The following is a 16,789-nucleotide window of genomic DNA, read 5'->3' as shown; positions in this document are numbered from 1 at the left end:
GAAATATCATGGGAAGCAATGTGGGGAAGCAGGTGGCAATTGATCTTTTTCTTAACACCTTATGTTACTTCCCAATGCAGAGAAGATATATCCATTGGTAGCACTACGCACAGTCATGGTTCTACTTCCCATCATGCATTTGGGAATGCCTACAATATCATTTACTGAAAGCTCAACAAATACACTAGATGGGAATATTTAGTCACAATATACAAAGTCACAAGTCTTTCTATCCGTGGATCCCTCTCACAGAAAGAATGTTAATAATGTAAAGGCCATCTTGAGGATTTATTGTCATAATAAACAAATACAGTACTTATGTACTGTATGTTGAATGTATATATTCGTCCAAGTTTTATTCATTTTTTTCTTAATGCATTGCCAAAATCTATATGAATGGGAAAAATCATCGGGAATGATTGGAATTGAATCGGGAGCAAAAAAAAAAGCAATCGGATCGGGAAATATCAGGATCGGCAGATACCCAAACTAAAATGATCGGGATCGTATCGGGAGCAAAAAAACATGATCGGAACAACCCTAATAATAAAGCTAACTGTCAGTTTTAGCTCAGTAGTCATTGCTGAATAAAACACCAAGTAGTACTGGTCCCTAAGATCTAGAAGTTTTTTGAGTGAAAGCAGTGAGGTTTTTTTTTCTAGTCACATCTGAGATGCAAAATCTGGACTTGAATCTATCTTTATATGATGAAACAGTTTTAAAACTTTAACATGTCGAAAGTAGACAGTAGGGAACTAATGCAAAAACGGTAGCAATTTTAACAACTTTAACAGTTGATTCACAACATTAAACGATTTCCAAACATAGCAAGGTTACTATGATTTTTTATTTTTATTTTTTTTTATTTAAAAAAAACATGAAAGGTAACACCACTTACTTTGCCAAGTAACTAATTACTCTTACCTTCAGGTAACTGAGTTGCTAACGCAATTACTTTTTGGGAGAAGTAATTTGTAACTGATTAATTACTTTTTTAAAGTAAGATTAACAACACTGGTCATAAAGATTAAGTCTGCAGAATGAAAAGTGACGAAAGCGGAGATTTCATTCTGCCAATTTGTTGCCGAACCCAATTTGCCTGCAACTATTGCTGATCACTTCTCAGAATTAGCAAAAGAAATGTTCCCTGACTCAAAGATTTCATCGGTAAGTTAATTTTATCAATTGACCAATTTATGATTGGACACACTAACGAACTACCTCCAAGTCAAACTGAATTGCGAGCTGTAGTGCAATGAAGTGCAGCCATCAATACATGATAGAAATTGCCAAAAGTGCTACATACAATTATAACAAAAGTGACTTCAATTTTAGTAATCATGATTTAGCTGAAGATATTGATTGTTCTTTGATTGCACCAAGTTACAGTATATGTTTCAATATTACCAATAAATTTACATTACGGTATATAAAAAAAATTTGAGTTTTATTTTTGTTTCATATTGCACGCTATATACAGCGTTGTAAAATCAGTCACCAATTTGTAAGGGCATACGTCACTATTTGAAAGATTGCCAACGGCCTCGGGTTGGCAGGTATGTTTTCGTTTGTCTTATAGATTTTACGATGAACTACCACTTGTGACTTCAGTGACAGAAAATATTTCAGTGCACTGATGTAGTAATGTACGGGTAATAACGCCACTGTTCAGGCTAAATTTACGATGAAGAAGTGTGACCCCCCCCAAAATGTAATGCCCCCCCCCCCCTCGCCCCCGTAATTTATTTTTGCAGCCTGTCTGCCCTAAAGGGACTAGGCATGTGCCGGTTACCGGTTTGATGGTTTACCGTGGTGTGAAAACGTCGCGGTTTCAAAATCACTAAAATTTTCCATCAGACAGTAGTACGGTATTCGCTATTTTTCATGTGTCAAAAATGCAGCCAGAAGTGGCTTGATGCGGCAGCGCTCACCCCCTCCCGTTTGTTGCTGTGTGTGAAAGTGACGCTATCAGCTAGACAGCCAGTGAACCCAAAAACAAATACTCCAAACCAGGGGTCGCGTTAACCGAATATTTTCCGTCGTTGACCGTTTTTTTAAAACGGTGACGGAAAAAACTGAAGTCCGTCCGTCATTTTGACAGGTTGCAATTCACACCCCAGACCACAGGGTGGCGAGTGAGCATATTAATTAGCCATTGTCTCTCTTAATGCATGACGTCGTTGGCTATTCTGTCAGAATATTGTAGCGTCACTGGGGTCTGGCGGCGGCACCGTGATTGACACATCAACGCGAGGTTCTTATTGGTGCACCCGGTGTGCCAGCGCGTCATCCAATTGGTGGACTAGATTGCCGCCTGTGTATAGACCCCAATCACATGACGTCACAACTCCGCCCTCCTGACTGGAGCTGCCATATTGTGTGTCAGCTCGTCGCGTTTACATATTACCGCTACGTACATGTCTCCTATTACGGCGTGTTTTTCTGCTCGTTAACATTAATAATCAAAATGGTGAAGGCGTGTGTGGCGGTTGGTTGCAGTAACAGAGAAGATAGACGGAGAGACTTGAAGTTCTACCGTATTCTGAGAGACCCAAAGAGGAGAGCGAGATGGACTGCTGTAATTCGACAAGAAATCTGGGCACCAAACGATCACCACAGACTATGTAGTACTCATTTTATATCTGGTAAGATGCATTTAATATATATTTAGAAGATTTTGGGCTGACAACCACAATTAAGATCACTGTGTGACGTTGGTGATTGGGGTCTATATAGTTGCCTCTTTTTCTTTGGGGGCAGAGTTGTTGTTTTGTTGGTGGTGTTGGCGGTAAGCAGAGTAAAAAGAGGGAGAAAAATACCACGACTTCCGTGTCTAATTTTTCGCCGCCAAGCAAGCGTTACAATTAAAAATGAATGAAAACTAAATACTATTGAATATGTCATCATTATCATTTAAAAAATTAAAGTGCCGGGTAAAAATAGATTATGACCGGATTTTTATGACCCTGTCAGTCAAAATGACAGACAACGAAAATGTCTAGCGCAACCTCTGCTCCAAACATAAGGCGTATTTTTCTTCAATTTATTGAGCTCTCAAATCGTGGTAAGTGGAATATACAAAATGAATACATTTAAAACGTTGTACAATTGTGTTTTTCCATATATGAGTAACTTCAACAGATTAGCACCATGAAAAAGTTCGCCAAAAACAAAACACACTTTTTCCTTTCAAATTCAATATACAAAGTAACTAAAAGCTTACAAAGACGAATGTTAGCCTAGGCTTAGCTGGGAGAGCAACTTCGTCAAGTGTTACAGCCGCAGAGTGAGAAAACAAGCTTGATTCGCTTGAATGAAGGGGAAAAGGGGATAGCATCAAAGATCGCTAATTGTGAAAGATGCTCTTGCCCTTAGCATAAATCCACGTTCGCTGGATCAAGGAGGGGTCTCACTCCCAATGTTTTTGTTGTTGTTGTTGTTTTTTTGTTTAGATGAAACCTTTCCACAACAATATTTCTTCTTTAACCCTTTAACACCGAACGTGTCGGCAGCTACGCGTTTACGCATATCGTCTTTGAAGCTTCGTCACGCTATAATTACATCACCCACGTGCTGCTGGTTGGTCTCGTTTGAAAGTGCGGAAGTTGATGTCCACACCAGTTTTTATTTGAAGTCAATCAGCCAAGAAAAACGGGAGATAATGTCATTTGAGTTTTATAGTTTTATTGCACTTATAAATATGCATTAAAACGCTGCACGGACCATGTATCCATCTCCATATTTCCATCATTTCTTGTCATTTTTCAAAACCGAAAGCAGCACAAGAGACTACTTATCCCAAGTGTCGTTGTGATGTCAGGAAGGACGACCCGAATGTGATCATTTTTAATAAATTTCCGAGCGAGGCGCCAACTATTGAAAGGGAGGCATGCGAAGCAAGCAAAGGCCGGTGTTGTGCCGAAAAATGCACAACAGCGGTTTGTTTGAGCGAGCGACTTTGAAACGTGCAGAATGAATCTAAAACTACATTTAGCACAAGCTAATGCATTATTTCATTAACTCAAGGAAGAAGATGAGTCGTATTTGTCGTTGTTTTCCTCTGATGAATCGGCGAGTAGAAGTGACAGTAGAGCGCAAACGGCTAAAGAGTAGGCTGTGTGACGTTGTGTGTGACGCAGCTCCCTCCGTGACCTGTTCAAGAAGAAGCTTTACTGAGTGCGCAAAAAAAAAAAAAAAAAAAAAAAAAAAAAACTTTATTGGGTCGCATGCCTGAAAAATTTGAATTCAACTACTTGTCAATGTTTTTGAAAATACTTTTTTTCAATGTTATATATATATTTCTTCACTATAATCTTTTCAATTTTTATGTAGATGTGCGTTCGAGAAGCTTGATTGCATGTACGTATATACTTTTGATAAGGTGATGGGTACAACACCTAACTTCACAAAGAGATATCTTCCAAACCCTTTTTGTGTTAGATGATATATATAAATTTTTTTCTCACTATTTTGCACACTATATAACCTGTTTTGACCATAGTATGTGTAAAGGCCAAAAACGCCTATGACCATACCTGCTGGTTGTGGTGAATTGTCAAACATAAAACTATTCAATCTTATTTTTTTCTATTGAATGTTTATCCTAACAAGTTGAATAAATATTATCAAGCTTCAAAACGGTTGGTCGAGCATGTTTGGTTGTCAATGGGACGTCAACATTACAAATTTTGAAAAAAGATTTTGGGATTTTTTTGTCTTTTTCCAAAATGTGGATTATAATTGGTCAGTGAAGAAAACAACAGTTTAGACATGAAGTTCAAGGTGTCCTGAAAAAAGGGACCCAATTTGGCCATTGTAAACAATTTTTTCTTTGAAATATAAAGGCAACATCAAATGCATGCAAATTCGGCCAAAATAGGCTTAGGTGTTAAAGGGTTAAACTAACTTATACATTTTTAACTAACTTATTAACTTATGAATTCTTTGTTTTTTAACACAAGGCATGACATAATGTAGACTAGAGCTGACATAGTGGCTGAAAATGGCGAAGCTTCAATTGAGCTTTTCCACCCTCAAAAAAAAAGTTATGCAGTAGAATTTTTCCACCCTCAAAAAAAAAGTCATGCAGTAGAATTAAAAAAAAAAATATTCAGAAGTGTTTTTACTTTTTTATAGAAATTATTTTGTTCTTGCTCTAATCTTGAGCAACTTGAGCTGTGGCCGTGGGTATAGCCTATAAATTGTATTTATTTTAATTTTATTTAAAATATTTGTGTTTTTTAAATTGATAATTTATTTTAACAATATATTCATGTTCCAATTTGCAACTACGTTCTGAAAAAAAAAAAAAAAAATCCCGTTCAATGGAAAACATATATTTTTTTATAAACCATACATCTCAAAATAACACATTTTGGAGCTATAATTGCAATACCGTGATACCGTGAAACCGCGGTATTTTTGCCCACGGTCAAAATCGCATACCGGCACATGCCTAAAAGGGACGTCAAAAGAAATAAATTTAAACCACCTTGTGCGCACCAAATAGTATGTGCTGTGCCTCAGAAACAACCTGGTGTGCATCAGAAACATTGTTTTTTTTACCCTGCCTCTTAAAAGAATCTGAATCGAGAATCGTTCGGAACCGTAATTAAAACATAGAATCGGAATTGCTCAATTTCAGACGATGCCCAACCCTTGTAATGAATCAATGAATCAGGAAGAACCGTCTTGCTTGTTAAAGGATACAATAGCGATAGTTGTTGATTTTGTCAAGCTTAACTCTTACCCCATGAAGTCCTACCTGGAATCCTTGCACAGTAATGCGCACTGTGTCCCCAACTTTGGCCCTGCTCGGGGTCATGAAGAGCTTCGGTCCCTTCGGGGCAGCTGGAGGGAGATTAAAAAAAAAAAAAAAAACAGAAAATTTAAGTAAAGACAAAAGGTCGTCACATGGCGCATTGAGAATTGAAGCACCTGTTCTGTCACAGAAGGAGCGGGACAAATACAATTTCCTGTCAATTAAGGTCAGCGGGCATGAGGAAAGGGACCTCGCGGGTCCCTTTATCAGAAAAACGGTGCTGGATTCATTCCCCCTTAGAGAGAAAAAGGGACTAAATTGGGTGGATACTCATTACTGGAGGAGAATGGGAGCGCGGCGGGTGGAGTGTGGAGGCGGTAAGATAAGGGACACTCGGAGAGCTAATTCCCTTGTCTCGCCGTGGACAGCCGGCCCTCGGCGGCTTGAATTTGGACCCGCTAAAACAATGTGGCGTAGGGCGGGGGGAGCTTCTAATATTCTGAGATTAGACAGGGTCAGGATGCGTCCCTTATGTGCTGAGGCTCGATTAAAAAAAGGATCCATTTGCATAATGTTTGAATAGCAAAAATGATCATTTTCAAGGCAACCCGGTGACCATAAGATACCGTTTAAGAGGCTTCTACATCATGTGAAACGACGAATAAAGTTAACGGCACCGCGTGCTGAGCGGCGTGGGGCTGTTTTGAACTAACGGACTAATTAATCAGGGATGAGAGTCGAGCTAGGGGCCCACTTTCAATAACAGCGGTCGTCCTTCATTAATTTCATGCCTTTTGACTCTAAATATAAATCACATCAGACTCTTATTTTTCATTGATGAAGGGAAACTAAGAGAGAAATAAATAAAAGCAACTAAATGAAATCATTTGAAGGCTATTTATTTGGCCGCGCTGGCTAATGAATGAATGTCTTTTTTGAGACTACAAGGCATTAAAAAGGATGGATTATGCCCTTTTATTTTGAATACTACAAAGTATGCGACTAGGCATTATACATCTGGCTGTAGATCCATTTTAGGTGCGAGTAAATGAAAGGAAGGTTGTACACTGCTGGCCAAAAGTATTGGCACCCCTGCAATTCCGTCAGATAATGCTCAATTTCTCAAAATCATGTGATGCTTCTCTAACATGTGTAATTAACAGCACCTGTTACTTACCTGTGGCACATAACAGGTGGTTGCAATAACTAAATCACACTTGCAGCCAGTTAAAATGGATTAAAGTTGACTCAACCTCTGACCTGTTTCCTTGAGTATACCACAATGACCATGGAGAAAAGAGATAAGACCAAATAACTGCCTGAGGACTTGAGAAGCAAAATTGTGAAGAAGCATGGGCAGTCCCAAAGCTACAAGTCCATCTCCAAAGACCTGAATGTTCCTGTGTCTACCATGTGTAGTGTCATCAATAATTGTAAAGCCCATGGCACTGTGGCTAACCCACTACATTTCTCACAGTTTAATTAACGTTAACAGTAGAAAACACATACTGGAGGAAACGTCTCTCTAAGCAGCTTCCTACTCGAGTTTTGCTGGTTAGCACCATGAACAGAGTTTAAGGGGGAGCCAGGCCCCCACTGGTGGCCGAAAAGGGTCATTGCATGTAATTGACTTGGTCTAAAAGTTGTAAAGCAAAAAAGCAAACAACAAAAATGAATGAAATGAAGAAAAAATGATATTTTTATCATGGGTCAAAAATTTTTTTCAAACAGATCATGTGACCAGCACCTTAGACGGTCATTTGCTTTGCATATTATTAAAAAAAAAAAAGAATAGAGGAGGGAAATTTATTTTTCAAGTGATTATTTTCTTTGTTTGAAAATATTTTTTTTGATTGAAGCAACTTCTTTTGGCGGATTGAATGATTTAGACACAAATGTCCTACCCATAATATTGCCCAAACACAAAAAGGATTACTACAACCAAAGAAAACTTTTAAAATGAAAAATGAAAAAGTGTTCAAATGCAAATACTTAAGTCTCAAATTTGTTTTCGTATTCAAAAACTTTTTTCTATGATTGAAATTTTTCTCTTTTTGATTGAAAAGATTTTTCATTTGAAAGTATATATATACATATATTTTTTTTGAAGCAACTTATTTTTTGATTGAATAATAAAGACACAAATGTCCTAGCCAAAATGTGGCCCAAATGCGAAACAACATTACTTCAATCAAAAAAGTTGCTTCAATTGAAAAAAAATGACTTCAATCAAAAAAAAAAAAAAAAAAATTAATAGAAGAAAAATAGCTTTTAAATGCATTTTTTTTTTAGTTTCAAATTCACACACATTTTTTTGATCGAATAATGAAGACACAAATCTACCTCTATATGGCTCCGCCCAGGGGATACAATTTTTGACTGGGGTAACTACATTGGCACGACACCGACGGGCATACCATATTCAATGGATGACGATCTTGGCGAAAAGTTTAGCTGTCCTAAACAGCCTGATTTAGAAACCCCTCAAGGATGATGGGAAACAAAAATATGCTCATTTTCAATTTATTATTATAAATATTCTTGTAAGTTAATTTTATTGCTGACACTGCGTTTTGGGGTCATCAACATTTTGTGCCCCCCCCGCCCCAAAAGTCAAAATCTGCCTATGGTTAGCACACAGTTTAATGTTATGGTGACTCTGATGCAGGGTAAACTTTCAGTAGCAAAATTAGTGGTGTGTTCCCCACCTCCACAACATTGACATCTTTTTACATTACTTACAGTGGCTGCTGCTGGCCGGGAAAAAACCCCAACTAATTTTCCGACCGATCAGAAATTGCAACTTTGAGTTAAAAACAGCCGCGAATACAGCGATTACAAGGTAAACACTACAAACTTCCTTTAAATAAAGGGCTTCTTAAGTTTGATCATGGATTGGCATCTAAATGTTCAATGGTCATTGTCCAGCTGCTTCCCCGGCGAGCTCTCCTGTCCGTATTAGCAGGGGAAGGAGCTGCAAATTGCTCTCCGCCGGGCGGTTTGCCGATCGGCGAAGACAATCGACAACCCAGTCGTCATGTGAGATGATCCGGGCTAGTTATGTGTGATTTTCCGCTTCGAAGACTTTGAAACATCACTCGGTTCGGGTTAGCATGTCGGCTAGCTGTCACGCCTCTTGGTTTGTATACATTCTCCGAAGCCGGGTAAGGGAAATGACATGAGCCCGATTTAGGTGGCATAAAATATCGTTCGGGAGGTGCAACAGTACAGGTCAAGTCGACAGTTTTGACCATTGTGGAGTCATTTTGCCATGTTGTCTTAAATAAATGCATATTTATTTATTTCATTTTCCATTTAGCACAAGACTGTTATTTGTCATGACCATGCCATTTATTTAGCTATTGGGGGAAAAATATTTGGATTAAAAAAAAAAAAAATTCTATCTAGATAAGAGACTGAAACAATGACATTTTGCGGCTCTCTTTTTCACGTTTTCCTCGTTCTGAATAATTCCCCCTCAACGGGCTGACTGGTCCTTCTCAAGCCATTTATTTAGCTATTGGGGATAATACTTGGATAAAAAGAATATTCTGTAAAAATATTGGAGTAAAGAGACTGAAACAATGACATTTTGCGGCTCTCTTCATCGTGTTTTCCTCGTTGTGAATAATTCCCCCTCAATGGGCTGCATACTAAATCAGATGAAATCGCGACTCCGCTGACGTCATCCACCTGTTGGGGACGCTAGAGCCCTGTAATGGTAGGCGTGGCTAACCGGCAGATTAAAAGACGAATTTCTCGTCATCTGCGCTTCGCTAAATTGTTGTATATAGTCGAATCGTCTCAAAATATGATTCTAATTCACATAATAATCCTATTTAAGACTTTTTTTCTCATGCCGTACGCACTTTAACACTCTAAAATTGACATTTTCTTTTTAATTTTAAAGTATTTAACTCATTGCCTGTCATTGACTACAATAGACATTAAATTAACTTAAATTAGGAACAATGGCAGTGAATGCTCATCCTTCATTGAGATTGACTGACTGCTGTCAACCGTTCCAGTCAAAATGGCTTGGACATCAACCATCATCAATTGCAGCCAATGAGTTAAACGTGCGCTCTAGAAGGACCTAAATGGGGTTAAAACATCCTCCACCATCCTCATGGTCACCAAATGAGTTATAAAAGACAAACTAGTGAAAATGCTTTAAATCGAGACAAATTTACTTTATATGCTCCATTCGCACTCATCACTACTTTCCTACTAGCAAAGACTTTCGGCGCGCACATGTGGCATTTTATCATAGAAGAGCACAACAATTGTAAATATGTCTGCTACACTGTAAAGAGCAGCAGGTGGGAAGAAAATAATAAATACGAGGTTATGAACAGAACCACACAATAGAGAGTTCAGTGTTCATCCTTATTCATAATATTATTTTAATACTCTGCACAGACTGGAGTATATCAGCCAAAGGACTCCCAAAGTAGGACAGTGACAGTGACCAATAAAAACTATAAATCTCTGACATTTTCAAGATGAGAGAAAACATCAAGATATTTCCCTTGGCGGCCGAGGCAAAGACGTCGTGTGCGTGACACGGCTCGGCGTGTCTTCTCAAGCCCGGGACGGATGGCATTTCACAGGACACTTCTGGCAACGGTTAGCTCAACCGAAGAAGCTTCTCCGTTTTCAGGATGTATCACACACAAAGCTAGAAGCATATGGCCGTTTAAAAAAAAAAAAGATGACGGCGGATTTCTGGGATTCGGTCCAGAGGCGACAGTTGGCGTAGGACGTCACCCACACTTGATTAGGGCATCAGGAGGCGAGATGGACATGAGGCTCAACAGCTCCCGCTGGGGAGTGATAATCATCCAAAACTCCATGTTACAGCAGCGGTTTTCAGTATTTTTGGAATATTGGCATATCACGGCTTAACGAATGTGTTTTGACTTTTTAACAGTAGCGGCTAGAAGTCGCTAGCGTGCCACCCTACAGCTTAGCAGATTCACCTTTACAATGAAAAGACCCAAATTTGTCGCAATCTTTTTCCGTTTTTACCATTTGCGGAACAAATGTGAGCAGGGCCCAGTCGCTATGAGCATAAATGGGACCCGCCCAATAAGCAAGAGTTGGTTTCACCATAAAAACGCCAGCTTCCGATGACAAAGGAAAGCAATAATAAACGACAAAAACAAGTGTGAGAACTAGCTTTTAATGGCAATTTGACCATTAAATGTCAAATATTCAACTATGAAACAATCCAAGCAACTCAACACCGCCATCCGTAGGATATGTTAGTCATTACAGCGGTTTAAAAATCTGACTTTCACAGACAAGCTAGCTGAGAACATGAACAACACTTGACTAGAGCTGAAACGAATACTCGGGCAACTCGTTTAACGTTTTCAATCGTTTTAATTTTGCCAGCTCTAAGCATCACGTTTTGCCCGGACTACTTTTAATGCGGTACAACGCGCTGACATCACATACGTAGAGGAAGAAGCAATAAAAAAATAAAAAAATAAACTTACTGCAGCCGACAGCCGCTACAAACTATGCCGACGTAACTAAAAACTACGCCCGCATGATGCTAGTGTGGTAGCAGGTAATGTCCGAGGCGTCTTATAGATATAGCATGCATTTAGAACTAGATGCGAAATGACAGACTCGGCCGCGTCTGGGCAGCGTTAGTAAACAGCTGCCATTTTTAAGCAGTAGACTTCTCAGTGCTAATAAATATAACGTTACTGTCACTCGCTCATCTAACGTTAGCCCTTCGGAGGGCTAGGATTCTATTGACTATGACCACTGTCGATGCGTGGCTAACGTGTCTTACATACAGGCATTATTTAATCTGTAAAAACACAGAGCTGTAGAGTGATGAGGGTGTATAATTAAAACATAATAAATAGAGATCGATCGGGTCTGATCACGTCATTTTCAAAGTATCGGAATCGGCCAAAAATTATCGGCCATGCCTTTATTTAATATATATATATTTTTTTAATTAAATCGTTTTCTAATTGTATTTAACGTTACAGACATAATATGTTACACTCATCCAGAGTATTTAATTTAGGCTTAAGGTAGGGTTATCAAATTTATCCCGATAACGGTGGTAATTAATTTTTAAAATAATGCATCACGTTAAAAATTTAACGCAATTAATGCATGCGCTGCACGACCCACTCACGCATTGGCGCGCTCAATTTGTAATGGCGCCATTTTACCTATATAGAGAGATAAAAGGCAGCGTAAAATGAGTAGGGTGAATTTTGGCAGCCTTTGGAGCCTTTTTTTAATTGGCTAGAGCCTTACAATCCCTCTCCCTACGATTAGAAATATCATGGGAAGCAATGTGGGGAAGCAGGTGGCAATTAATCTTTTTCTTAATACCTTATGTTACTTCCCAATGCAGAGAACATATATCCATTGGTAGCACTACGCACAGTCACGGTTCTACTTCCCATCATGCATTTGGGCATGCCTTCAGTATCATTTACTGAAAGCTCAACAAATACACTAGATGGCAATATTTAGTCACAATATACAAAGTCACAAGTCTTTCTATCTGTGGATCCCTCTCACAGAGAGAATGTTAATAATGTAAATGCCATCTTGAGGATTTATTGTCATAATAAACAAATACAGTACTTATGTACTGTATGTTGAATGTATATATTCGTCCGAGTTTTATTCATTTTTTTCTTAATGCATTGCCAAAATCTATATGATTGGGAAAAATTATCGGGAATGATTGGAATTGAATCGGGAGCAAAAAAAAAAAGCAATCAGATCGGGAAATATCAGGATTGGCAGATACTCAAACTAAAATGATCGGGATTGTATCGGGAGCAAAAAAACATGATCGGAACAACCCTAATAATAAGGCTAACTGTCAGTTTTAGCTCAGTAGTCATTGCTGAATAAAACACCAAGTAGTACTGGTCCCTAAGATCTAGAAGTTTTTTGAGTGAAAGCAGTGAGTTTTTTTTTTCTAGTCACATCTGAGATGCAATTCATGGCTGTTTTCAACAATGTACATCGAAAATAAAGACATTGATCGACTGAAAATGGTTCAATATTGGATTAAATGTCTTTTTTTCTCACGTATGTTTATAATTGCTCTTTACCTAAAAAAAAAAATAATGTTTTTATCCGATTACTCGATTAATCGATAGAATTTTCAGTTGATTACTTGATTACTAAAATATTCGAGTAGCTGCAGCACTACACTTGACTAATATACACGTCGAAGTTAGTAAAAGTTTTGATTCCAGTTAAAGGATTTAAAAATCCCCGTCAGTGAATGAGGTAACATTTAAAATATTTTGTCGTCGTCACTGTCTCCCGCTTATTTGAATCCGGGACGCAGGTCAGCAGCCTCAGCAAAGAGGCCCAGACAGCCTTGCCTGGCACGGCCAGACTGTTCTCCCTGTGTTTTTCACACACTGAGAGTATAGTCTGGGACCCAGCCCATTAACGGCCTCTCGAGCAAGTACAAAATCAATCGACAAATCAGGTTCGTTTATTTGCGTGACGTGTTCTTAACGAGCAACGTCACTCTTCCGCGTTGGAAGTTGTCTCCACAACAACACAGATGGGGAACGGGAGAGCCGAGAATATGTTCCAATCCACGGTAAAATCAGTTTTAAATTACCGAAAACACATCGACACAAGTCATTGACAACAGTCTGTCTCGCGCTAGCCATGTTGAATAAACTCCGCTCTCCTCGTATGTTTACTTCCGCGCGCAAGTCCCTCGTCCCGCCCGTCGCTGATTGGTCCACTACGCTGTCTGTTTGCTGTGGCTTGCTCCGCCCTGGAAATTTTATCTGCTTAATGGCGGACAGACTCAATAGCTGGAACAGCGGTGAGTGTGGATTACCAGGCTACAGACAGCCCTCTCCCCAGCCTCTTCCACCAGCTTGTCTCGGAGAATCCCAAGGTGTTCCCAGGACAGACGAGAGACATAATCTCTCCAGCATGTACTGGGTCGATCCCGGGGTCTCCTCCCAGTTGGACATGCCTGAAACACCTCCCAAGGGAGACGTCCAGGGGGTATCCTAACCAGATGTCCGTAACATCTCAACTGACTCCTCTCGACATGAAGGAGCAGCGGCTCTACACCGAGTCCCTCACGGATGACCGAGTTCCTCATTCTATCTGTAAGGCTTAGCTCGGCAACTCTATGAAGGAAACTCATTTCAGCCGCTTGTATCCGTGATCTTGTTCTTTCGGTCATTACCCATGTGCCCATATGGGCCTAGTTGGGGGTAGGAAAGTAGACTGACCGGTAACCCAAGAGCTTCGCCTTCCGCCTCAGCTCCCTCTTTACCAGGACATACCGGTAAAGGGCCAATCCGCTTGTCGATCTCACGCTTTGATCTACCCTCACTCATGAACAAAATCCCAAGATACTTGAACTTCTCCACCTGGGGCAGGCTCTCCCCGCTAACCTGAAGCGAGCAATCCACCTTTTTCCCAGCTGAGATCCATGACCTTGGAGGTGCTGATTCCCATCCCAGCAGCTACATACTCTGCTGCGAACCATCCCAGTGAGGGCTGGAGATCACTGTGCGTTGGAGCTAGGAAGACCACAGTCCAAAAGCAGAGATTAGATCCCCCAACCACTGAACCCGACCCCCTCCACCAACTGGCTGCGCCTAGAAATTCTGTTTTTGAACGTCACAAACAGAACCAGTGATAAAGGGGAGCCCTAGTGGAGTACAAGCAACCGGGAACAAGTCTGACTTGTTGCCGGCCACATGGACCAGACTCATGCTCCTGTGGTACAGGGACTGGATGGCACCTAAAAAAGGACAATCCACCCCATACTCCCGTGGTACCCCCCACAGGGTTCCCCTGGGGGCACAGTCATAAGCCTTCTCCAAATCCACAAAACACATGTGGACTGAATTGGTAAACTCCCATGCACCCTCGAGCTCCCTCGCAGAGTAAAGAACTGGTCCATGGTTGCACAGCCAGGACGAAAACCACATTGTTCCTCCTCGATCTGAGGTTCAACAGTACCCTGGTGTAGACCTATCCAGGGAGAAAAGGTCCCTTTTAACCCATGAAAAAGGGCCAAAATACCAGCAACAGTGTGTGAAAAGCTTGTGAAGAGTTACAGAAAATGTTTGGGCTCCGTTATTGCCAAAAAAGGGTACATAACAAAGTATTAAGATGAACTTTTGGTATTGACCAAATACTTATTCTCCACCATGATTCGTAAATAAATTCTTTAAAAATCAAACAATGTGATTATCTGGTTTTCTTCCCACATTCTGTCTCTCATGGTTGAGGTTTACCCATTTTGACAGTTACAGGCCTCTCTAATATTTTCAAGTGGGAGAACTTGCACAATTACTGGTTGACTAAATACATATTTGCCCCACTGTGTGTCTAAATAATTTGTTACTTTGCTATTAAAGGCTCTATTTGTCTTGTTGTTTGTTTTATTTATTATTGTAAAAGGAAAACATTATTCAGATGTTTGGGATGTAACTAAAGCAAAAAATAGCTGTGTAAAGTCAAAGTTATGTTTGAAATGTATGCGTTCACAAAGAGCTCAATTTCTCGTTTTTTTCATCAGAATTTGGAAAAATGCCCAAACTTAGCTTTTTTTCTAATGCTGATTTCTAAAGAATGGAAAAAGATATGAACTTACTTTTTTTCTGCTGAAAGAAGAGTCTAATCTTTCTTTTGGTGGATTCCATGTTTATATAGCAATAGAACAGAATTTTCTGTGGGCCTTGCAAAATCAGTCAAAATCCAGTAAAACGGCCGGGAGCGAAGGGCCTTGCGCCGGTGAAAATGGCTGGGAGTGAATGAGTTAAAGTGATCCTCTAACTTAAATACATGTAGGCTCTAATAAACCACAATTGCTCTCTTGTACTAAAATATGTTGTTAGAAACACATAAAATGTTAAAGCAATGGCAATATTTTATAATATTTAGTACATATTTTGACCGTTAGTTGACGCCATGGTTTGCGGGCTCGCAGTGATGACGTCATTGGCATCTTTCCAAATGTGTAGCGTGTTCAACAGTTGCTTATTGCTGCCTAAACTCGCGAAGTAAAATGCCACGATGTGCTGCTTTTTGGATGCAATTTCCAGTCAAATGGAAACAAGGGGAGTGAAGTGAGTGGTCAAGGTGGAATTATTTTTTTTAGTGAATAAATGTGCATAAGTGGAAGGTTCTCCCCCTTTTTGGTCCCTGTATGCACGTATCCTACCCACCATGCGTTACAACTGGCGCCCAACATTTTTCCTGGATCCTCAGTCAAGTAAGGTCCCACCGCGTCTGCAATATTGATTTCGGATCTGTCCATTGTTTTGATTCGTCGGTCCCACCACGGCTTTTCGGATAAGTCTATTTTGTGGAATCGACAGCCTGATCGCGGCTGGAACATTGCCATGGGATCGGTCTAATTCCTGGATTTTCGAGTGAGTAAAAAAACACGCATTTGGATTACTATTGCGATCTTTTTTGTTGACTATTCTTCGTGGGAGTTTTCCCCAAATCATACTAAATAATTAAAGCACTATGGCACGCTACAGTGACGACAGTGACTCTGACGTGGACCTTACAACAATGTTGGAGTTCGTCAGGGAACACGGGTTTGGGTACTGCTGAGCTCCCCAGTGAAGAGTGGTCAAGGTGGAAATATTATTTTTTGTGAATAAATGTGCATAAGTGGACGCTTCTCCCCTTTTTGGTACTTATTTACACGTATCCTACCTACCATGCGTTACAATGTACCAGACATGGATTACACAAGGTGTGCTCTTTGGCCTGTACTGTATGTAAAGCAAACGACAGCTCTGGATGCTAACAATCTACATAATTATATTGGGATAAATTTGAAAACGCAATATGCTTACCTTGAATATCTGCTAATAAAACCAGACAGCATACACTCTCGCTCCCAACCAGAGTTCCAAACAGCATACACTCTCGTATCACCAGTTTTGCCCAACTTTTGCCTTATCAGGTATTTGCTGCACGCATTTTCCCCTGAAGCTCGTCTTGTGAACGACCGACAGTGCT

At 39.9% G+C, this 16,789-nt stretch overlaps 1 protein-coding gene across 2 annotated transcripts in view; it reads right to left on the bottom strand.

Moving 5' to 3' along the window:
- The window catches only part of igsf21a (immunoglobin superfamily, member 21a), a 623,523-nt gene that overhangs the window by 46,480 nt on the left and 560,254 nt on the right, over nt 1-16,789 (bottom strand). For both annotated transcript variants that reach the window (XM_057847132.1, XM_057847131.1), the window contains one exon: nt 5,765-5,850. In XM_057847132.1, the coding sequence (XP_057703115.1) occupies nt 5,765-5,850 (86 nt within the window). The remainder of the gene's footprint in view (nt 1-5,764; nt 5,851-16,789) is intronic.

The sequence above is a fragment of the Corythoichthys intestinalis genome, chromosome 9 (assembly GCF_030265065.1).
Source record: "Corythoichthys intestinalis isolate RoL2023-P3 chromosome 9, ASM3026506v1, whole genome shotgun sequence".
Classification (NCBI taxonomy): Eukaryota; Metazoa; Chordata; class Actinopteri; order Syngnathiformes; family Syngnathidae; genus Corythoichthys; species Corythoichthys intestinalis.
Note: the sequence above shows the minus strand (reverse complement) of the source record. Positions and strands in the feature narration are given on the sequence as shown.